Source organism: Morus notabilis, unplaced genomic scaffold, assembly GCF_000414095.1.
Source record: "Morus notabilis unplaced genomic scaffold, ASM41409v2 Scaffold264, whole genome shotgun sequence".
Lineage (NCBI taxonomy): Eukaryota > Viridiplantae > Streptophyta > Magnoliopsida > Rosales > Moraceae > Morus > Morus notabilis.
The window spans coordinates 391,212-414,233 of NW_010368055.1; the positions used below are offsets into that span (position 1 = coordinate 391,212).

Sequence of the window (23,022 nt, forward strand, 5' to 3'; positions counted from 1 at the left end):
GGTGTTCTTAGTAGGAGGTTGATACTTGAGCAAGAACTTCTGAGCTAGATCATTCCACGTGGTGATTGAGTCTGGAGGCACTGAGTTCAACCATGTTTGAGCCAAGTCTCGTAGAGAGTAAGGAAACAACTTCATTCTCAGAGCTTCTTGCGATACCCCCTGTTGTTTGAACGAGTCACCTACCTTAATGAAAAGTCTGAGATGCAACCGTGGATCTTCGGTGGGCAGGCCAGTGAATTGTCCAACTGTTTGGAGCATTTGAAACATCACTGGTTTGAGCTCAAATTGTGGGGCCTGAATATCTGGTCTAACAATGCACGGATTTAGATCATCAAAAATAGGCACAACATGCTCCCAGATAGGACGGTCTCTGTCATTTATCACCGCTGCATTGTTCCCATTATTCCCATTCCCATTCCGGACCACAACATGTTCCTCCATGTTAGCTAAGTTAGCCAACCCACGCTGCTCTCTTCTTCGTGCCCTGAAAGTGCGCTCGATCTCAGGATCTAGAGGAAGCAACTCAGGTTCTTGTGGCACGTTCATGCACCAAATTCAATATCCTGACTGAAAACAAAAGTTGAGATAACTATAAAAACAATGAAGACAGAATGAATAGCAAATGATTTTTACAAAATTTCTCAATGATTTTAATCCCCGGTAACGGCGCCAAAAACTTGTTGCACAATATCTTACGCTCAAAATAATGTGAATTTTTTATGCAAGTGTACACAGCCAATAAGTAATAAAGAGTGAGTGAGTTATCGTTCCCACGGAGATTGACAATTGAGTTAAATTATAAAGATCTATTGCTAAACAAATTAATAAAGAGACTGGCTAAAACGCAAATGATATTCAATTATCGACTACGTAATTCAAAGAAACAAACAGTATTAAACTATGAGTAATGTGAATTCAGAGCACTCTAAGCTTATAAGATACGATAATAAGGGTAAAAATTAGCTAGGATTTAGAATCCCCCTAAGATGCAGATCCGCTCGTGTTGCTGCTTAATGCTGTAGCAAAACTTTCATTCCGTCAACCTGGATTTCACACGTTAATCACAATAATCTTCCCAGATTACTTGTGTTTAGGTTTCTCAATTAGATCTAACATATTCCTATGCAAAATCTGATTTCAAAACATCATTTAATGCACCAATTTCCAGCAGTTATACAAGGTAACAATATATTCCGATACTGTGACAAATCAAGCAAATTCCAATGAGATTTCCTGATCTTGCATCATCCAAGTTAGATCCACTAGATTTATCTTTTTCCAAAGTTAAATCCAATTAATAACTACAAATTAATTTCCATCAATGAGTAGTAAATACGAGAGATACACTTGAATGAACGAAATTAAAAATGTCACTTAACATCAAACATTAACTAAGCATCATCACAACTCAGGGTTCATCATAATCCCAGCTATAGCAAATTAGCTCATGTTTACAAATGCAGAACTAAAAGAAATATCAAAAACCATAATATCCAACATATCAAATTAAAAATGAAGTTACAGATTTAGAAAAGGGAAGGATGGAAGATAAACGTGGAGGGGATTCCTCCACTCTCAGCTCGTCCTTGTTGCCTTTTCTCAAAGCTGCTTCCATTTCCTCCTCTGTACTCTCTCGGCTGTCCTCTGGTAAAAAATGTGCTAAAAAATCTCTCCTCTGTCCTTCTCTCCGTGTCGGCCATTAGCTCTTCATTATTTTCTATATATATGCCAGCCTCATTGGACCACGTCCTTTCATTCGCTCAGCTAGGGTACGCAAATGGGGCTCTCAGCCACGGGCACGTGTCAGCTGCTAAGGATTTCTCCCATGATTATGCCATCTCAGCCATCCAGGTACAGCTCCTCAAAATAAGTGGAGAATGCCAGCTGTACAATTCCAGCTTTTTAAGATTTGGCCAAAATGAGCTGCTGTAGCATTCCATTGTAAAGTTGTCCCGTCGTTTACAGCTTTTACCCATAACAAATTTAAGTTTAGAAATGATTAAGGTAACTCTATTTTCATAGAGTTATCATGGGGTCAATGTTCAGGTAATGGCACATGACCTCCGAGTCGATCCCCTACAGGCGAAGACATCCAGGTTTTTCTTAAGGAAGCCCTCGACCTCAACTCTAAGTGATGGGGTTAGGTCTGAGCCTACTTTTAGTATTTTGGTTGGTTCGCCCTCGTCGACTTGGACCTCTACCAACTCCTCGACGGGTTGAGACCATGTGACCTCCACTTGGATCCTGGGATCTATGTCTTCGACGGTGCTTTGATAAACCATCCTGGTCTCCTGCCTTCCTGGTTGGTCATATCCGCGCAGGGCATCGGAGTATGTAACCCTTGCCTCGTACTGGTTGCTCTTCATTTCGCCCACGCCATTTGGGGTAGGGAATTTGACTTTTTGGTGGTAAATGGAGGTGATTGCCCTCAGCGCCTGGAGGGTTGGTCTTCCAATCACAGCATTGTACTGGGAGCCTCCCTTTATTACCATAAAATTAGCCATTGTGGTGGCCTGTCGAGGTTTCTCCCCCGCTGTTATGGGCAGCCAGATTGTCCCTTGAGGGATGACGGAGTCCCTCGTAAAGCCTTACAACGGCCTGGAGGTCTTTTCTAGCTGCTCCTTTGGAATCCCCATCTTTTCCAGGCAGTCGGAGTATAGGAGGTCTACTGAGCTCCCGTTGTCCACTAGGATCCGGCACACAGTATGGTTCCCGATCATAGCTTCTATCACCAACGCGTCGTTGTGGGGGAAGTGGACTTCGCTGGCGTCGTCCTCGTTAAACGCTACATCAGTGATGCTGAATATTGGTGTTTTTGCGGCGGAGACACTCCAGAACCTTTCCTGGTAAACCCCTCTGGCCTCGTGGACGTAGTCCTTCTGAGATATCCTTGAGTCTCCTCCTATATAAAGGCCGCCGAGGACAGTTCGTATGACGCCGGCGGGTTCTCGGTCCTCTGGGCGCTGGTTATCGTCTCGGCGTCGACTGTCATTCTGGCCGCCGTGGCCATCGTTTCTAGGTATTCGCTCGGCTTTGAACTCCTGCAGCCTCCCATCGCGGATTACTCTCTCGATCTCATCCTTAAGATCGGCGTAATCGTTGGTGTGGTGGCCGACGTCGCCGTGGAACCTGCAGTATTTTTTCTGGTTCCTTCAGCTGGGGTCTGACCTTATTGGCTCTGGGCGGTGCAATAGATTCCCGCGGCCGACCTGATTGAACACTTCTTCGGCTCCTACTGTTAATTCATGGTAGGAATCATACCTTTAAAACGGTCGAGGCTTACGGTTCTTCTCTTGCCTCGGCTTCTTGGTTTCTGGAGTGTTCAACGTCGAAGCGGGCTGCTTGTCCCCGCTTCCTCCACCTCGTCACTTTTTTCCATCATGCTTTGCTGGCATCGACCCTTGTTCGGTCCCCTTGTTCTTATTGGACCTGTGCTCAAGGTCATTCGCATCTGCTTCCTCGGCGTTTATGTAGCCTTGCGCTCGTGCAAGGATTTCCTTATAGCTGGACGGGGGTTTTCGGTTCAGCTCTCTCTTGAAGGGGGTAATTTTCTTCATGCTAGACAATGCCCCCATCAAGGCCTCCCGGTCGGTTATGTCCATCGTGGCGGTGACAACTTCCCCATATCTTGTAAGCCACTCCCTCAACGACTCGTTTGGCTTCTGGTATATCGTCGTCAGATTCTGCTTTGGGGGGACATATTTTTTAACCCCTATGAACTAGAGGGAAAACGCTTCTTTCAACTTATCCCAGCTTGAAATAGTGTTTGGCTTCAGCGTCCGAAACCATCTTCGGGCAGAATCCGTTAAATGGTTCCAAAAGGCTCGGCACATAATCTCCTCGGCATACCCATGTAAGAGCATGTGCCCTGCGTACATCTCTAAGTGATCGTCGGGATCCCCTCGACCGTCATATGGTGGGATCGACGGCGACCTGTATTTTTCGGGAAGAGGTGGCGCCATTATTTCTGCGATAAATGGATGGTCGTGCGTGTGGCTAGGCGTGATGTCGACGTTTACCACCTCAGCCACTCGCCCTATGTTCTTTTTTAGGCCGGCGACGTCGCCCGTGAGTTTTTGCTCTAGGTTGGCCATATGTTCCATAATGGCACGCGCTTCTTCTGTCGAGATGGCTGAGCCAGCTACTCTCGACACCTTTGCCCTTTGGACGTTAGGTCCGCCCATTGCCTAGTACCTCAGGGTTCCCCAGACCTCTCGCTATCTGGTCCTCGGGAGCCCGGAGCCCGACGGCTGCCAGAGGATTGGGAAGGTCGAGGCCTAGGATGGCCTCTATCGTTTTCGCTGTCCCCGATTCCTTCTAGGTCATGTTGGCGGTCACTGGGGTTGTGGTTTTCAGCCATGGTAGCTCCCGGCAGCCTCGGGGTGTCTTCTAGAGGCGACATAGAGTTCCTTCTGTCCAAGCGCTCGACTACGACCATTAGTTCACGTACCAGGTCGGTTAGAGTGGTTAGTTGGGCCTGCATCTGTACAGGGTCCGGCCGCGGCACGTCTGGGGGTGAGACTTCATTTCTGACTAGAGGTGGACCCTCCTCCATCCTGTCATTCACCGGATGTGTGGCGGTTTCGTCCATTTGGCAGCCTTGGTTGATGGCCTCAATCCTTCTTCTTAGAGGCATGCTTGCTGACTATGTTGTTGTTGGGGGTCAAACGCATGAACCAGAGATTCTGGGCTAGGTCCCCAGCGGAGTCGCCAATTGTTGATGGTGAAAACTCGTCAATAGAAATAGGCTGGGTCACCTCTAGGTATCCCGTTGGATTACCGGCTTGATATTGATTGTATACTCAGTTTATGGAGTAAAGTGTTTGTGGTATTTTTTGAGTGGTGAGCAATATAAGAAGAATATGCTTAAAGTAGACGAACACACGAAATTTATAGTGGTTCACTCTGTTAATCAAGAGCTACATCCACTATACTTTTATATTCTTTTTAAGATTGTTACAATTTACATCAATTGTTGCTCTCTCGTTCTTTTCTCTCAGGAAAAACCAACTTCTTTCCTGTATGAGGCTTCACCCCTTTTATAGCCGAGCTTCCTTCGTCGGGTGGGTTTCCTTTGTAGGCAGAAGCACTCAAGTGGTCTGCCTTTCTAGGCCCAGACCGTAGCCCACTAATCATTTTTGTGAACTGTTCACTCAGCCAACTAGTCTCCTATTACGGCTCTGTGTGTACCTGTAACCCTTTTATGTCCCCTGTAGGGCGGTTTAAGGGTTTACAATTAATGCATGTACTGCAGACATCTCCCATTTCTGCACGCAACTTGCGATGTCAGGCTTTCCCCTCTTGGAGCATTCCTCTCACCGTCTCTATTTGCTCAGCCTAATTGTCTTTCTTGGCAACTGATTTCCTCCCGAAGGATTCCCGTCGTAAGGTTGACGGTACGACCTGTCGTCATCATGAGGAGTCGGCGTCCAAAGTTGGGCTTCCTCTGCAGCAGAAGGAAATGGAGTCCCCACCGTCAAGGGTTGTTGCCTTTTGAGGGAAAGTAAGGCCACGTGTCACACTGTTATTTTTCCACGCGTCATCCACATTTTCTCATACAACAACTATTAAAAGTTAACAGCGGGGGATTCTATGAAACAAAAGAAATACAATTTAGAATGTAATATTTCCTTATCAATAAAAGGAAAAAAAAAAGGAAGCATTTTCGGAAAATAATTGTAACAAATAATATACTTTGGAACTAGTTATAGCCAATAACATGTGATATACCGTATTGAAGGGGAAAAAAGATGAAAGCTACAGCAAATGACATTCATTAGAAACATGCTAAAGGAAATAGAAACGACGACCCGACACAATTATGAAGAGGAGAAAGGCAATGGAGATGTTTCAAGAAATTTTAAATTTCGCGTGTAAAATACAACGTTAGTTTTTGGGGTTTTTAGCACATTTGTCTTCTAAATTTGTTATAATTTAATAAATTACTTCTTAAATTTTTAATTTTAGTAAATTATCCTATCAACTTATAAAGTTATTGCAATACGTCTCATTTTGACGATAATTATGTTAAATTAGTATCAGAAAAAACACGTTTAACAAAAAATTTTGACATATCAATTCAAATATAACATAAATATTTCAGATTTTTCAATTTTTAATCCCTTAAATCTAATAAAAGATTTTAACAAATTTAATAAAATGTGACACATCATAATAAATTTACAAGTTTGGGGGTTGATTGTCAAAATTAAAAGTTTGAGAGATAATTCGCCAAATTATGACAAATTCGAAAACAATTGTGTTAAAAAACGTAATTTTTTCTCCTCTTAAAATGCGTTATTTCCCTCGTCTTCATGGAGTTGGAATTCTAAAAAAAAAAGAATTACTAAACTTACCTTTAAGAACATTTCAGTTTAGATTTTTACTCTTATTCTTATTTACTATCCCTTTAATTAATATAATTATTTGATTTAGACAATGAGTAAAATTTTATACTTACGCATTTTTGTCCCCTTTTCCCATTCTAATGGGTTTGTTCTTCCGGAAATAATAGAAAATATGTCAATATAAAAAGTTTAAGGAAGTATATAGGTCAATTTTTAGTTATAAAAATTATAGACCATAACTTGTCAAGTTATGGTTTATAACCAGATAAGTTATGGATAAATTTGTCAAGTTATGGTTCATAACCAGACAAGTTATGGACAAAAACTGTGATTTATAGACAATAACTTGTCAAGTTATGATTCATAACCAAATAAATTATAAATAAAAATAATAATTTAACTTATTTATTAACTTATATAAATTATTAACTTATTAATTTTAATTTATCTCAAATTTTAACCTATTTCTCTATTTCTCTTTGTTCCTCTCTAAAAGCCCAACTAATGTCAGAGCCTAAACAGAAATGGGCTCAAGCCCGCTAGGTTCTTGCCGCGAAGTAAGGAACGTGAGTTGGAGCGGAGAAAACGAAAACACCCAATTGGTCAAAACAACAACCGAGGCGCCAAAAATCCACGACCTAATCATATCCAATTGTTTTTTTTTTCTCCCTTCTTAGAGGAAACAGGAATCAGGGAGAGGATAAGAAAACAACCATTATTTTTCACTTGCCTACAGCAAGTAAAAGCTTCAGCTGAAATCAATGGCGGCAGTGGTAGCAATGAGCAACTGCAGCTTCTCTGTGCTCACCTCCACCGTAAAGCTCCGCTGCTCCGTCTCCGCACGACGGCGCTTCACCACGTTGCGAGGTTCGGTTCGTTCGGTCGCTCCCAAAGCCGCCGATCAGAGGAAGCGAGTTTCGCATTCGAGAAAAGGCTCGTTGTCGTCGTCTTCGTCTGATAAATCCAACAGAGAGGTAAAGAAACAAACCCTAGCTTCTGAGTTGAGTTCCGAAGGTTCGAAAATGGCAAATGTTTTTGACGATGTTTACTTTTTGTTTTTTGCTTGGTTTTTTGGTTGATAAATGAAGAGAGATTTTGTTAGTGAAAAGGAATTTCGAAGTAAATCGAAGGATGAAAGTGCTTACCTATACGCGAATGGATGTAAAGGCGGAGGAGATATCAGAAAACCTCAAACGACGGCGTATAAACCGTTTGGAATGCAAAGGAAGGAAAAGAGAGAGTTTATGTCGGATTCTAAGGAGCAACAGGTAATGATGTTTCTCAAGAAATCTGTGTATTTATGTATAATTTTTAAAACATAATTGTTTTAGCGATTAATAATGAATTTCAGGTTGAGCCGGGAAATTTTCAAGATGCAGCTTTTCTGAATGCTGTTGTTAAGGTAAAAATTTATTATCTGAATTTCCACGGCAACATTTTCACTCTGTATTGATTCGAAGAGCCATTTTGATCTTCCAAGATTTACTGAGGATGTTAAACTTACTGTTCACCAGGTTTAGAAGTGACTTTAGACTTAAAAATTTCTGTTTTGTGAACCTTGGTGTACATTTTGTTTACTGATAATGTAGAATCTTGTTGAAGCAGCACCTATGTCTAAGCTCCTTTTGATGCATAAATGTGAAAAAGAAATTTAGAACATTTTTTTGGACTATTTTTTAGTGAAAATTGTTTGGTAGTTGCAGAGCACTTTTTGAACCGTCGTGTATTAAGATTCGATGGTTCATAAACATGCCCTTTACCGTAGAATGCTCCAGTTAGTTAATTTTCTCATGTCTTTGACAAACCTTTAGGTTTACTGCACACATACAGCACCTGACTATTCTCTTCCTTGGCAAAAGCAAAGACAATATACGAGTACCGGAAGGCAAGTTTGTAGAATCCCCTGTGAACTATACTAATCGTGAAATATTACTTTTTCTCCAGAGGAGAATATCAACTATATGTCTCTTGATGCAGTGCTTTTATGATTGGAGATGGGAAGCTTTTGACAAACGCACATTGTGTTGAGCATGAAACACAGGTAACTTATTAGGTAACTTATCATGTTGACAAACGCACATTGTGTTGAGCATAAACACAGGTAACTTATTATGTTAATAAAGTTTCTGCATAGTTGAGCGAAAAATGAAAACATATAGAAAAAAGGTCACTGAATTGATTTGTCTTATCATGCTCTTAACTTAATTGAGAGTCTTTCTTATATTTTAGCTAAGGAGGGAGTCTTTTCTTCTATCTTTTTACTTTTTACTTTGTACTTTTTTATCTTTAGGGATAGTGGCCAAATATTTCTTTGCAATTTATTACACATCCATCTTCACGAATCTCGATTGACAATATCAGATTCAGTGATGTGTTGCCTTGTTGTCAAGAAATTGCGAGTGTCATTTATTCTCAATTTTTATGGTTCGCCATGTGCGTGATTAGCAAATCCAATTGCTAAATCCAGTTTGTGTTTTAGAAAAATTGAAAAACAACATATCATAAGTGTTCCAAAAGAACTATACAAAGAAAAGGTGTACCAAAAGCAATTGTTTTTTACCTCCTTTTGGAATGGTTTCAGGTTAAGGTGAAGAGAAGGGGAGATGATACCAAATATGTTGCCAAGGTATATTTCCTCAACTGAATTACTTATTTACACTCTTCTGTGATTCTCTTATCCGACTGATCAGTTGGAACTTTAAAAAAGTTAAACATAGGTGCTGCAAGTCTAATGATGATGAGTATCACTGAGATGTATATGCAAATTTGAATGAGTTTTGGTGGTTCAATAATTGAGCACAACTTATTTCAAAGCAGTAGCAGGTTGTAGACATTGAAAAAAAAAAAAATTCTAAGGCTCTCTTAGTTTTTTCTTTCTTTTCTTTTTTTCTTTGAAAGTCGTTTACTTAAATTGGTAATTTCTTAAATATTGTTGTTTCAGCAGTGCATCTTATTTTCCCATCAATGAACTAACTGCAGGTTTTAGCCAGAGGTGTTGATTGTGATATTGCTTTGCTGTCAGTAGAAAGCAAGGGATTCTGGGAAGGAGTTGAACCACTCAATCTTGGACGTTTGCCACATCTTCAGGTTTTCTTGGTTTTCAGGATTTCTTGGTTTTAAGAATGGATTGAGAGAATTTTCTTATTATTCTCATTATTCAGTAGAGCTAACAAATACACGACAATATATAGGAAGAGGAAGGCAACAACCCTGCCAGCTCAATTCCTATAATTAGGGCAAAATAAAAAAGCAATCAAATAAAATAGAAAATAAGTTAACAAATCAATCCTATAATTAAGCCCTGTAAATATTTTGCCTAAGACTAAATCAGGAAACAGATTCTTGCGAATTTGCCCCCAAGAAGATAGTTGTAATTCCACACTGCCCCTAAGAAGACAGCTGTAATTCCACACTGCCCCCAAGAAGACAGCTGTAATTCCACACTCCCCCTCAAGTTGGGTAATAGATGTTAATCATACCCAGCTTGGAACTTAGATCTTCAAAAATAGCTCTTGGAAGGGCCTTCGTGAGGATATCTGCAATCTGATTTCTAGTAGGTGTGTAAACAAAGGTGATGATGTCAGCCTCAATTTTTTCTTTGATGAAGTGGTGATCTATCTCGACATGTTTAGTCCGATCATGATGAACAAGATCCTTAGCAATGCTGATAGCTGCTTGATTGTCACAAAACATCTATAGGGGTCCTTCATTTGAGAATCTTAACTCTTCAAGTAGTTTCCTCAACCACATTCCTTCACAGATTCCAAGAGCCATTGCCCTAAATTCAGCTTCAGCACTGCTCCGAGACACAACTGATTGTTTCTTGCTTTGCCAGGTGACCAAATTTCCCCAGACATATGTGCAATAACCGGTGGTGGATCTCCTATCTGTGATAGAACCAGCCCAATCAGAATCAGTGAAGATCTTAACCTCTCTACTCTCCACCCTTTTGAAGAATAAGCCTTTCCCGGGGTTTTTCTTTAGGTATCTTAGGATTCGATATACTGCCTCTAGATGTTCTTCAGTCGGTTGTTCATAAATTGGCTGGCAACGCTAATTGAGAAACTAATGTCAGGTCTTGTGTGAGAGAGATATATCAGTTTTCCTACTAAGCGTTGATATCTGCCTTTGTCAACTGATGTACTTTCTTTTCCTACTCCCAATTTTTTATTTGAGTCCATGGGAGGGTTTGAAGGCTTACATCCAAGCATGTTGGTTTCTTTGAGGAGGTCTAGGACATACTTGTGTTGAGAAACCAAGATGCCTTTTCTGGACCGCGCAACTTCCATCCCAAGGAAGTACCTAAGATACCCCAAATCTTTTAGTTCGAATTCTTGAGCTAGGAGTTGCTTGAGAGCCTTTATTTCTTCTTCATGATCTCCCGTAAGTACAATATCATCAACATAGACAATAAGAATGGACCTTTTCCCTTCAGAAGATTGTTTGATGAAGAGAGTATGATCGGATTGACATTGAGTGTAGCCATATTTCTTCACAGCTCTCGTGAATCTATCGAACAAAGCTCTAAGAGATTGTTTGAGACCATATAGGGATTTTTTGAGTTTACACATCTTGTCTGTATTCTGTTTAGTCTCAAAACCAGGGGGAATTTCCATGTACACTTCTTCTTCCAAATCACCGTTGAGGAAGGCATTTTTTATGTCAAGTTGGTGAAGAGGCCAATCAAGGTTTGTTGCAAGAGATAACAAGACTCGAATGGTGTTGAGCTTTGCAACAGGGGCAAACGTTTCTTGGTAGTCAATCCCATAAGACTGAGTAAACCCCTTCGCTACCAACCGAGCTTTGAATCGATCTATGCTTCCATCTGCTTTATGTTTGATGGTGAAAATCCACTTACATCCAACCGGTCTCATTCCTCTGGGTAGTTCTGATAGTTCCCAAGTTTCGTTTTTCTCAAGTGCCCCAATTTCCTCCTCAACTGCTATTCTCCATCTTGGTTGTTTTAGTGCTTCATGAATGTTGCTTGGAATTTCAGTCGTCGCAAGTTTAGTAATAAAGGCACGATACATGGGAGACAGACCTTCATAAGAGACAAATTTAGAGATCGGATGTTGGGTACAAGACCTCACACCCTTCCTTAATGAAATAGGCTAGCCAAGATCATTAAAAGGAACCTCATGAGATTCATTAGAGTTACTAGGACTTGGTTCAGATTCTTGGGTCTGCATAGGTTGTGTATGCGGCTCTGCTTTCGAGTGTGAAGGTGAAGGAGGGACACTTCAGTTGGATATGGGACTCGGAATGTTTTGGGAGCTTAGATGTGGTCTTATTGCAAGTGAGACATGTTCAGGAATTGGAGAATCGGAAGGACTTATTTGGAAATTCTGAGGAACTCAAGGGAGTAGAATGAATGATGTGACTTGGACTTGACAAATTTTCTTAAGGACTTGACAAATTTTCCCAAAAATGATATTCTTCTTGTTTGGACTCATTCTCCCCCTAAATATTGGTTTTGGGGTAATATGACTAATTTTCAAGAAAAGTCACATCCATAGAAGTGAAGAAGCGTCTTTTTCCTGGGGAATAGCACTTGTAACCCATTTGTGTGGGAGAATATCCTAGGAAAAGACATTTTTCTGACTTGGGATCCAGTTTACTTCTTTGGGATGGACTAATATGGACAAAAGCTGAGCACCCAAAAACTTTCAAAGGAAGGGTGGAAATAAGTCGGGAGTTGGGAAAATATTCAAGGAGCACCTAATAAGGAGTTTTGAAGCCAAGAACCCGTGAAGGCATACGATTGATAAGGTAGGTTGATGTGAGAATGGCTTCTCCCAAAAAATGTTTAGGAACGTGTGTGGTAAAAAGTAGGGATCTAGCAACTTCTAACAGGTGTCTATTTTTCCTTTCTGCCACTCCGTTTTGTTGGGGTGTATCAACACAGGAGCTTTGATGAACAATTCCAAGACTTAAAAGGTAATCCCCAAGATAGGTAGCAAAATATTCTTTAGCATTATCAGTTCGAAAAATCTGAATTTTGCTATTAAATTGGGTTTGAATCATTGTGTTGAAGTTTTGAAATATTTTCCCAACCTCAGACTTTTCTTTCATTAGAAAAAGCCAAGTAGCTTGAGTATGATCGTCCACAAATATAACAAACCACCTAGAACCTGTTATATTTTTAATTCTAGATGGTCCCCACATATCACTATGAATCGTGGCAAAAGGTTGTGAAGATTTGTATGGAATACCAGGGTATGAGGTGCGAACATGCTTAGACAATTGACACACCTCACATTGAAATAACGTAGGATTTTTATTGCCAAAAAAAGATGGAAAGAGTTTAGCAAGATACATGAAATTAGGATGTCCAAGACGATAGTGCCACAACATTATTTCACTATCTTTATTTTGACTAACATGGAAAGTAGATAAAGTTGTAGTAGATACACGGTTTGCTGAATGAGTTTGTCCTCCATTGCATCCTTCAACCTCTAGAAAATAGAGCCCCGTACACATCCTAGCATTGCCAATCATCCTCCTCGAATCCAAGTCCTGAAAAATACATAAGTGGGAGGAAAATTTAGTGATACAGTTTAAGTCTCGGGTGAGTTTACTTATAGAAAGTAAGTTACAATCAAGGTTTGGAACCAAGAGTACTGTATCAAGAACTAAATCTCTGGAGATGATTGCTGTGCCTATCCCTGTCACTTTTGAAAGAGTCCCATCGGCAATCCGGATAGAGACATTGTGGGAACAAGGAGAATAGCTATGAAGTATACTGGCATTCCCAGTCATATGGTCTGAAGCTCCTGAGTTAATAATCCAAGAACACGGTTTTTCTTGTTTCACAGTTAAGGCGTTGAGAAAATTCCTTTCTTGGTGGAGCCTGAGTGATCATCCTTTGAAGGACTTCCAATTGTTATTTGCTGAACGGATTGTTCTCTGGTAGGAATGATAGCAGCATTTCCTCGGCTTTGATAATTTTCTTGGGCTCGGGAACTCGATTTCCAGTTAGCTGACTTGCCGTGTATCTTCCAGCATGTATCCTTTGTATGGCCTATTTTGTGACAGTGATCACACCATGGTCTTCCTTGTCTCCTTTGCCGATTGTCATGTGGCTGATATTGTGATCCCCGAGCCGCAAAGGCAGAGCTTTCAGTTGCTGGTTGTTGGTTTTGTGATCCCATCATATTTCTTTCTACTTTCTTCACGGCGGACTTCAAAGAAGGCTTCCCGAATGTTGGGAAGAGGTTTTGTTCCTAAAATTATGCCCCTAACTTTATCAAGATTCTTATTAAGTCCTAATAGAAACTTGTATACACGCTTCCTCTTGACAATCTTTTTGTATTTGGCTCCATCTGTTGGGCAGTCCCACTCATCTGTTTCAAACATATCCAGTTGCTGCCACTAACGAGTGAGAAGGTTGAAATATTGAGTGACTGAGAGATCTTCCTGACGTAAATCATGAAGAAAACCTTCAACTTCAAATAGCTCTGCTATATTTTCATTGTCTGACGTCTCCCTCACAGCATCCCAGATTTCTTTCGCTGTTTTGTAAAGGAGAAAATTCTCTCCTATGTCATTATTCATTGAATTTATCAACCATGACATGACCATGTTGTTCTCTGCCTTCCATTTTTTGAATGTTGCATCTTCTTTGGCTGGAGCTGTCACAGCATCAGTGAGATAATCATCCTTCCCCTTTCCGCATATGAACATCATCACGGATTGGGACCATTGGAGAAAATTTTTCCCATTTAATTTATGACCGGTAATGGGAAGATGAGAGTTGTCCGTTCCTTCATGACTGTTCTGAATCACAGTTTCTTGATTGGAAACGACAGCAGAGATTTCTTTTCCGGTAGCCATTCTAGTGGTTGGGCCATGTTTTGGCATAAGGAAAGGATCTGATTCTGGGTTCAGCGCCATAGATAAGAGCAGGGTCAAGAAAGGATTGGCTCTGATACCATCTTGGTTTTAAGAATGGATTGAGAGAATTTTCTTATTATTCTCATTATTCAGTAGAACTAACAAATACATGACAATATATAGGCAGAGGAAGGCAACAACCCTGCCAGCTCAATTCCTATAATTAGGGCAAAATAAAAAAGCAATCAAATAAAATAGAAAATAAGTTAACAAATCAATCCTATAATTAAGCCCTGTAAATATTCTGCCTAAGACTAAATCTAGAAACAGATTCTTGCGAATCTGCCCCCAAGAAGACAGCTGTAATTCCACACTGCCCCCAAGAAGATAGCTGTAATTCCACACTGCCCCCAAGAAGATAGCTGTGGAATTGTTAGTTTACCAATCCATCCCAAAAGCTTAAGCTGTTAGGAGGTGGGCCAACAATAGTTTAATACTTTAACACTCCCCCTCACGTGTGGGTTGGACAATGGGCAATCGTGTGGGTAAATTAATTGGAAAGCCCAACACGTGAATATTAAGCCTGAGATATATTAAAGACCCAACACATGATGACAATTTAAATGGGGATAAAGAGTGTAATTACGGGGGTTCGAACTCAGGATCTCCCGCTCTGATACCATGTTAGTTTACCAATCAATCCCAAAAGCTTGAGCTGTTAGGAGGTGGGCCAACAATAGTTTAATACTTTAACATCTTGCGAATCTGCCTCCAAAAAGACAGCTGTAATTCCACACTCACCCTCAAGTTGGGTAATAGATGTTAATCATACCCAGCTTGGAACTTAGATCTTCAAAAATAGCTCTTGGAAGGGTTTGCCACATCTTCAGTTTTAAATTAGCCCTTTTCCTTGGTGGATTGAATCATTTATAATTATATGATTGAACAGTTTTCTCAAATGCAGGAATGAAAAGGAATTAGTTAGGACTTAGAAGATAGTTATAGGGATTTAGACAATGAATATCGAATCAGCTATCCATTGGCCAGTGCATCACTTGCGTGAAATAAACTCTGTTCCACTCTCTTAATGCAGGATTCAGTAACTGTCGTAGGATATCCCCTTGGAGGAGACACTATTTCAGTAACAAAGGGTGTTGTATCACGTATAGAGGTACAGTCTCCTATTTGAATGCAATCTTATCATGCCACTGACATATGTACTCATTTGCATTTGATTCTACCATAATCAATCAATTTGACGGCCTCTTAACATTTTTTGTGTTGGCATGCGGCGTGACTGATATACAGTTTCTCTAATGATATTGTATTTGTATGGTCAGGTCACTTCATATGCCCACGGATCATCTGACTTGTTGGGCATTCAAATTGACGCGGCAATAAACCCTGGTTTGTTTTCTACTTGCACAATATTATCCGTTTTTCCATTATTACATTGTCCATTTAGTGACATTCCTTCCAGAAATAGTCAGTTTCCTTGATATTTCAAACCTTTTTTTATTTTTTTGTCCCTTGAGTTATAGCTTATACTTATAGATTTCAGGTAATAGTGGGGGTCCTGCATTCAATGACCAAGGGGAGTGCATCGGCGTGGCGTTTCAGGTAAACTTTCTGGCATGTTGTGTAAGTTTATATATAATGTCCGATTTTCCTTTTTTCTTGTTTTTTAGGCATTTCTATTGGCTGTCTTAGAGAGATTGCAATATTGATTTCAGACGGAATAGGATTCTTCATTTCTTGCTTTTGTGATGACAGTATTAATGTCTCTTATTTTCTTGTCCTTCACAATATTATTTGTTTACAAGACACTTCCTCTAGGTCTACAGATCTGAAGAGGCTGAGAATATTGGTTATGTGATTCCAACTACAGTTGTGTCGCATTTTTTGAATGATTATGAGAGGAACAAGAAGTACACAGGTGAGAATTTATTCTAATTTCATCTGCGTAAGGGGTTTGCTTATTTGGATTTAGAGGGTGTTGAACTTCACAAAAAAGAATAGTTAATGGATTATATGCTTCATGGATGATTACAATTATACCATAGTATTTATACATTACATACTCTGACTTCCAGGTTTTCCTTGTCTTGGCGTATTGTTGCAAAAGTTGGAGAATCCAGCACTACGTGAATGCTTAAAAGTAAAGTCTAGTGAGGTATGTGTCTATGTATGAAGCATTCAGTCATGCTTAAGAGTACAGTCCAGTTTTAAAGATTGATCTGAACATGAAACTATCGAAGAATTAATTCATACGCAGTCAGTGCTTGGATCACTGATTCTAAAGATGTCAACTGTTTGTATAAATGGTCTGAAAAAAAAAAAAACCACGAGTTATGCATGGTATTTTTGCTATTTTTTATCCACCACAATTATTATGAGTTCAAATTTGATAAATCCTGCTTATTGTCATCTGAATCAAAGTGCTTATTTGCAAAGCACATAATTTCCTTGGTTTTTAACTTCATCGCGAATTGTGCAGGGTGTCTTGGTGCGTAGAATCGAACCCACTTCCGATGTGCATAATGTCTTAAAGAAGGTATGTTGACCCATTTTTAACGTGTAAGATCTTTTTGTACTTACTTTCACCTGGGTTGTTCGGTGATTGGTTTTAGTGGTTTGCAAAAATCACAAATCATAGTTCTAGTTTGAACTTCCTTTCTTTGAAACTCTCTAGAAAAGTGCTGGAGATTTTCTAGGCCAGTAACATGGTAGAGCTTGTTCTTTTTCCAGGGGGACGTGATTGTAAGCTTTGATGATGTTCATGTAGGGTGTGAAGGAACAGTGCCATTCCGGTCGAATGAGCGTATTGCATTCCGATATCTTATAAGTCAAAAGTAATGTATTGTGATATCTGTATTTGTTTAGAAAGCCAAGGATATTTTATCATTGTGTTTTACTGAATTAAGAGACACTAAGAACATTATATTTCCGCTGGCTAACCTTCGCTATGGTTTTTATGCATCTAAGCAACTACAATATCGCACGGGTTTTTGAGTCGCCTCTTCCTTTTAACCAGCCCCATTTTTGTTAATTTGAATGATTATCAGGATGGTTTTATTTCTTTTGTGATTTTGAGTCTTTAATTTGATGTTTCAGCCAAGCATTTTTTTTCCTCTTTTTTTGCCTGGAAGCAAAGGAAAAATTATATTAGCAATTTCTAGTCCCTGCAGTCTAGTTCTGCTGTCTTACCCTGTTAGGATCCGTTAACTTGGGAACTTGTTTGATTAGTGGGCTGGTAGAGTTAGTAGGAATTAGTATAAATAAAGGGCTGAGTAGCTCACTTGAGGTAGGTTGTGATTTTGAGAGTTTTGAGAGACTGAGATTAAAGAGAGCGGTGGTCTCTCGAATACCACCAAATTAGGTCCCCGGAGTACTCGAATTCTCCGTTCTATCCTTTACTTTTCTGTTTAGTAGTGTTTGGTAGTGTAATTGGAGATTGGCTAGTGGTTTTCAATAAAAGAATTCCCTTATTTCTATCCAATTCCTTGTCAATTTGAGGATTGATATGGTATGTTTGGCTGTGGAAAACCTAGGTTCCTAACAATTTGGTATCAGAGCTCTGATCCATGGCGCCTAAACCAGCGGATTCGGAGAGGGTGACCACGGTGGAAAAGGGGTTGGCGGTGGTTTAGGAAGCGGTCCATGCGGTGGTGATTGAGAATATTCTGCAGATTCGAGAAGTGGCTGGGCTGCGTGGTGAACTGGGGGAGGTTTGGACTCAGATGGAAGACGTGCAGGCGATGCTGCGGAGGATGGAGGCACTGTTGGTGGCGCAGCCGATGGCCGGGGTGGCCAATTTGGGTCGCGACGGCGAGCGACGGGACGGGGAGAGGCGAGATCGCGCGCCTCGGGGAGAGGAGAGCCCATATCGCGACAACCAAGGCAGAATGGAGGTGCCAAATCGGGCGGATCTTCGTCGGGAAGCGCCAATTCGTGAAGATCGAGGCCGCAAGAGGGAGTTTCGACGCCGGAGAGACATGGGTCTCATGGAGGAGCACGAGATCCGTCGCGATCTGGGGCTGGGTGGTCCGGATCTGTAGCGCAAAGGTTTGGTCGACGACGGGAAGAGGGCGGAAGGAGGTTGCGACCGTCGGGAGAGGGCGGCGGAGCTTGGTCGGCGACGCAAACCGGAATGGGAGCCGGAGAGGCTTGCTCCGGGGCTGGGACGACATGGGTACCCTCGGAGCAGGGCACCCAGCCCTGATTCGGTTGCAGTTGGGGCTGATTCTAGCCCGGTTTAGATCGGGCCTCGCGATTCCGGTTCGTTTGAGGCTAATTCCGGCCGAATTCGGACTGGGTCACGCGAGTTCGGCTTGATTTGGGAGGATTCCGGCGAAATTAGGGATGGGTCTCGAAATTCCGGCGGCCCTAGGTCTGGGTTTTGCGATTCTAAGGTGATTGAGACTGATTCTGATGATGTTTGGGTTGGGGCTCAAACTTACAGCAAGATTAGAGCCAATTACAGCCAAATATGGACTGGATCTTTAAGTTTTGGCATGACTGGGGCTAGGTATGGGCGACCTGAGTTGGGTGAAGGAAATTGGGTTTTTACAATCTAATTTGAGAGAGCGAGTTAGGTCTTCTCGATTTGGAGTCAAAATCAATCCAAGGGTTTCGAGTAGGGAGAGGGAAAGGTGGCACGACACCTTATGGGAGGGCCGAACGGATCAACAATTTCAGCGAATGGATATGCCATTTTTCGTCGGAGAAGACCCTGATGGGTGGGTCTTTAGAGCTGAACGATATTGTTTGTTCTATCGAATGACGAACAACGAGAAAATTCATGTTGCTGAAATGGCTATGAAAGGTGATGCTCTGGCTTGGTATCGATGGCAGGATGCTCGTTGCACGTTCTACAGTTGGAATGAATTGAAGACTCATCTCCTTAAGCATTTCAGATTGTCATCCGACGAGGCTTTACATGAGAGTTTCTTGGTGAAACGTCAAGAGGATATTATGCATGACTAGACGACAATTCAAGGTACTTGCCAAACTTGGAAAGAGATTTCAAATTTGGTTTTAGAGAGAGTTGTAATTACAAAATTGGAAGTCGATAACGAGCAAGTGGTAGGCAGTTCAAGCAAGTTGCTTCCAGCTCAAACAACAGATGTTTCAGATCAAATGGATGTTCAAGGTGACTTGACTATGAAGAATTTTGATGGCAAGGTGGACCAAGGCATTGAAAATGAAGTTGGTTTTCAATCTGGTGCTAGTAATGAGCGGCTTCAAGATATGGGAAACAAGATATCAATGATATCAAAATTTTCCAAGGATGTTAATATAGAGTCAGAGTTTGCTGCACCAGTGAAAGAAGTTAACAGTGGAGTCCATTCTTGTATTTTAAAAGATGATTTTGATTCTATTTGTAGCAATTATGGGGCTGTTGACAAAGGAATGGAGAGTGGACACTTGCAGCTGCCCTCTATTGTTGATATTCTGACAAACAACAAGGTAGCTTTCTCTGGCGTGGTGGAACATGCACTGCAGCAAGATAACGCTTGTGGGAGGAAGGTTTTTGTTATAAATGAATTGTTTGAGCTGACCAACAAGGTCTTCCATTACTACAAGGATGATTTTGAGGTTGAGCTTCATGGTTTCGTTGCCTTTAAAGTGATTCTCAATACTAGCTCCAAACAAAAGTGTGAAGTTGAAAAAATCAAGTTAACAAGAACATTTGAAGCAAGTTCTGTACGAATCACTCCGTTCGACATTCCATGATCCAAGCTCATCAAGATTGGAAGGAAGTGGAGTCACACGGCTGCGATTACTTAACACCTTGAGGACAAGGTGTTTCTTTGGGGCGGGGGTAAATGTTATGATCCGTTAACTTGGGAACTTGTTTGGTTAGTGGGCTGGTAGAGTTAGTAGGAATTAGTATAAATAAAGGGCTGAGTAGCTCACTTGAGGAAGGTTGTGATTTTGAGAGTTTTGAGAGACTGAGATTAGGGAGATGGTCTCTCGAATACCACCAAATTAGGAGTTCTCAGAGTACTCGAATTCTCCGTTCTATTCTTTACTTTTCCGTTTAGTAGTGTTTGGTAGTGTAATTGGAGATTGGCTAGTGGTTTTCAATAAAAGAATTCCTTTATTTCTATCCAATTCCTTGTCAATTTCAGGATTGATATGGGTATGTTTGGCTGCGGAAAACCTAGGTTCCTAACATACCCCCATTAACTTTAGTTAGGGTTTGGCTGTTTGGGTCAGTAGGCACACCATTTAGCCAATGTTTTGTATTACTTGTTGGTTGGATTTGCTGATTCACATTAACGAATACATTTTGTTTCCCTTCTGGTCTCTTCATATGCATTCGGCCATATGTAATTGTTTGTCATACTATCATGTGTGTGGATTTGTGATCTTTAGGCTTCAATGGGTAACATTTGGATCTTCTATACAGATTTGCAGGTGATATTGCAGAGCTTGGTATTATTAGGGCAGGGGAATTTATGAAAGTTAAAGTAGTTTTGAACCCACGAGTGCATTTGGTAAGCCAGTTCTTGGCCCATTTGAATTTTATGGAATTATGCAGGCCTCGTTCACTTTGCAGATTCGAGTTTTCAATTCGAGCTGAGATGTGACATTTTCTGAGAGTTTTTAACTGTGGCAGAAAAAGTTAGATGTGACATTTTCTGAGAGCTTTTAACTGTAGAAACTTAAAATTGAAAACTTGAATCGGTGAAATGAACAAGGCCGCAATTGAATCTTTTCAGTTTTATGGAGTTATCTAGCTCTGATTCTGTTTAGTTTGAATTCCTTATTCCAGGTTCCTTATCATATCGATGGAGGTCAGCCTTCCTACTTGATAATTGCTGGTTTGGTATTTACCCCGCTTTCAGAGCCGCTGATAGAGTATGTTACATTTGTTCTGGCACTTGGACACATATACAATGTATTGGTTAATGCATAACACTAGATTGCTCTTGCTGATTGCATGTGGACTTATGTTTCTTTCTTTCTTTTACTTGTTTGACAGAGAGGAATGCGAAGACTCTATAGGGGTATGTTCTGCGTATATGGCACAGTCTTGAGCACACATACTTCTGCTCCACTAAAATTCAAATTTTTTTAATTGTCCTTTGAAATTTACTGAGTTTATCTCTTTTCTGTTCAGTTGAAGCTATTGGCAAAGGCACGTTACTCTCTGGCTAGATTCAAAGGGGAACAAATTGTAATCTTATCCCAGGTTAGCTGATTTCATGTTTCTTTTAACAATACACATTGACATTGGGGGGTGAGATTAAATATTCCCGACTTGCAGGGGTGCCAATTAAATGCTGAATCCTGTAGGTCCTCTCTTTGAGCATGTCATCCACTTTCCATGATGCTCAATTGCTTTTCAGGACAGTGTGCTCACACTTGCATTTTCACAGTAGCTTTTTGAAATGCGCTGCAGTTCTCTGGCCTAATTTTTTCTTTAATCATTGCAATGGAAGATAGTCACATTTCATTGCATGAACTTGATTGTCAGGACCTTAACCCGAGATTTTGTCACTGTACTCAGTTTCTGCGTTTTCTTCTCTTTCTTGCTGGTAGGTCTTGGCAAATGAAGTTAACATTGGGTACGAGGATATGAGCAACCAGCAGGCAAGTTCATTTTTACACTTCTTTGACGACTTAAACATGTTCATGCCAATCATATACACATTTTCATTTGGAGTGTTAATTGCAGGTTTTGAAGTTAAATGGAACCCGGATTAAAAACATTCATCACTTGGCACACCTTGTAGATTGTAAGTGGTGTTTAACTGTTAAGCCTTTTTTTTTCTCTTTTTCCTTCAACTTTAATTCCTGTGGTTCTTGATTGTTATGTGCTTTTGCTCAGCATGCAAGGACAAGTATTTGGCCTTTGAATTTGAAGATAATTACGTAGCCGTCTTGGAGAGGGAAGCAGCTATTACTGCTTCTTCATGCATTCTTAAAGATTATGGTATTCCATCTGAAAGATCCGCTGATCTGTTGGAGCCGTTTGTGGATTCACTGGGAGACAACCAAGCATCAGATCAGGATTATGGTGATAGCCCAGTTTCAAATTTTGAAATTGGTTTTGATGGGATCATTTGGGCATAATAGTTATATCTTCCGACTTCAGAGGTTAATCTGAATTTTATCACTACTCAGTGCATGATAATAGGAGGCATATTGTTGTATCTGGTAAAAAAGGGATATCAGAGGACCTGCTTTCTCCAGGATGCCATAACAGGTAATTAAAGTTTCTCGGGGGTTTCTGTTTGGTTGGATTCTCTGATTGCTAGCTGGTGAGAACGATTTTTCAAATAGATTCTTATTGTTGAGGTGGGCAGTAATGGTATTCAGAGATTGCTGCGGTCAGCCTTTCAGATTATTCATGTATTTGAAAAATTAATTACATTTGATTAACAGGAATAAAAGAAAAAGAATCGATTCTTTTTAGGCTGCAATGTACTCTTAGCATTATGAAGTGATCAATGTTGAATGTCACCATTCTTTATGAATGGCCCTCCGTCAGAAATCCATCTAAAAATCGATGGAAAAGTATCGCATGCCATTCACATTAGGGTGGCTTTGAAATCATTCTTTGTTTTGTGGCCATTCTCTTTGTAACATGATACCAATTTTTACATTCTCGGCATCTGATCATAGTTCATACTACATGGTTTTGAGGTTTTAATCAAGTAATTAGTACATTTACGTGGGGCCAGTAGCAAGCTATACAATGACTTAGTTTGGTAGTGGTGTGGATTTAAAAAAAATATTTTTAGTTCTGTTGAAAGTAGTTGTTATAAAAAACAGTTGAGTGTTTGATAAATTATAATTATACTAGCTGTGTTGGTTTCAAAATCAGTGT

The 23,022-nt window shown here is 40.5% G+C and overlaps 2 protein-coding genes across 4 annotated transcripts; one reads left to right on the forward strand and one right to left on the reverse strand.

Annotated features, from left to right (window-relative positions):
- Positions 1 to 2,588: 2,588 nt before the first annotated feature.
- Positions 2,589 to 3,602, reverse strand: LOC112094697. The gene is made up of 2 exons (XM_024176273.1): positions 3,370 to 3,602; positions 2,589 to 3,129 (listed from the first exon to the last, which is right to left on the reverse strand). Exons 1-2 carry the CDS (start codon positions 3,600 to 3,602, stop codon positions 2,589 to 2,591), a joined length of 774 nt encoding a protein of 257 aa, XP_024032041.1.
- Positions 3,603 to 6,999: 3,397 nt separating this feature from the next.
- LOC21403354 (protease Do-like 2, chloroplastic) lies at positions 7,000 to 22,672 on the forward strand. 3 transcript variants are annotated; one of them, XM_024176257.1, is made up of 21 exons: positions 7,000 to 7,321; positions 7,436 to 7,615; positions 7,699 to 7,749; positions 8,159 to 8,232; positions 8,325 to 8,388; positions 8,929 to 8,973; positions 9,327 to 9,434; positions 15,274 to 15,351; positions 15,521 to 15,587; positions 15,742 to 15,800; positions 16,017 to 16,116; positions 16,274 to 16,353; positions 16,678 to 16,734; positions 16,929 to 17,032; positions 20,596 to 20,683; positions 20,962 to 21,047; positions 21,172 to 21,196; positions 21,310 to 21,381; positions 21,732 to 21,782; positions 21,868 to 21,928; positions 22,021 to 22,672. In XM_024176257.1, the coding sequence occupies exons 1-21, from the start codon at positions 7,109 to 7,111 to the stop codon at positions 22,263 to 22,265; spliced, it is 1,908 nt and encodes a 635-aa protein (XP_024032025.1). In that variant the 5' UTR covers positions 7,000 to 7,108; the 3' UTR covers positions 22,266 to 22,672. The 3 variants fall into 3 exon arrangements, with proteins under 3 accessions (XP_024032025.1, XP_024032026.1, XP_024032027.1); XM_024176258.1 differs by lacking the exon at positions 9,327 to 9,434; XM_024176259.1 differs by lacking the exons at positions 21,732 to 21,782; positions 21,868 to 21,928; positions 22,021 to 22,672 and adding an exon at positions 21,457 to 21,718.
- Positions 22,673 to 23,022: the final 350 nt, after the last annotated feature.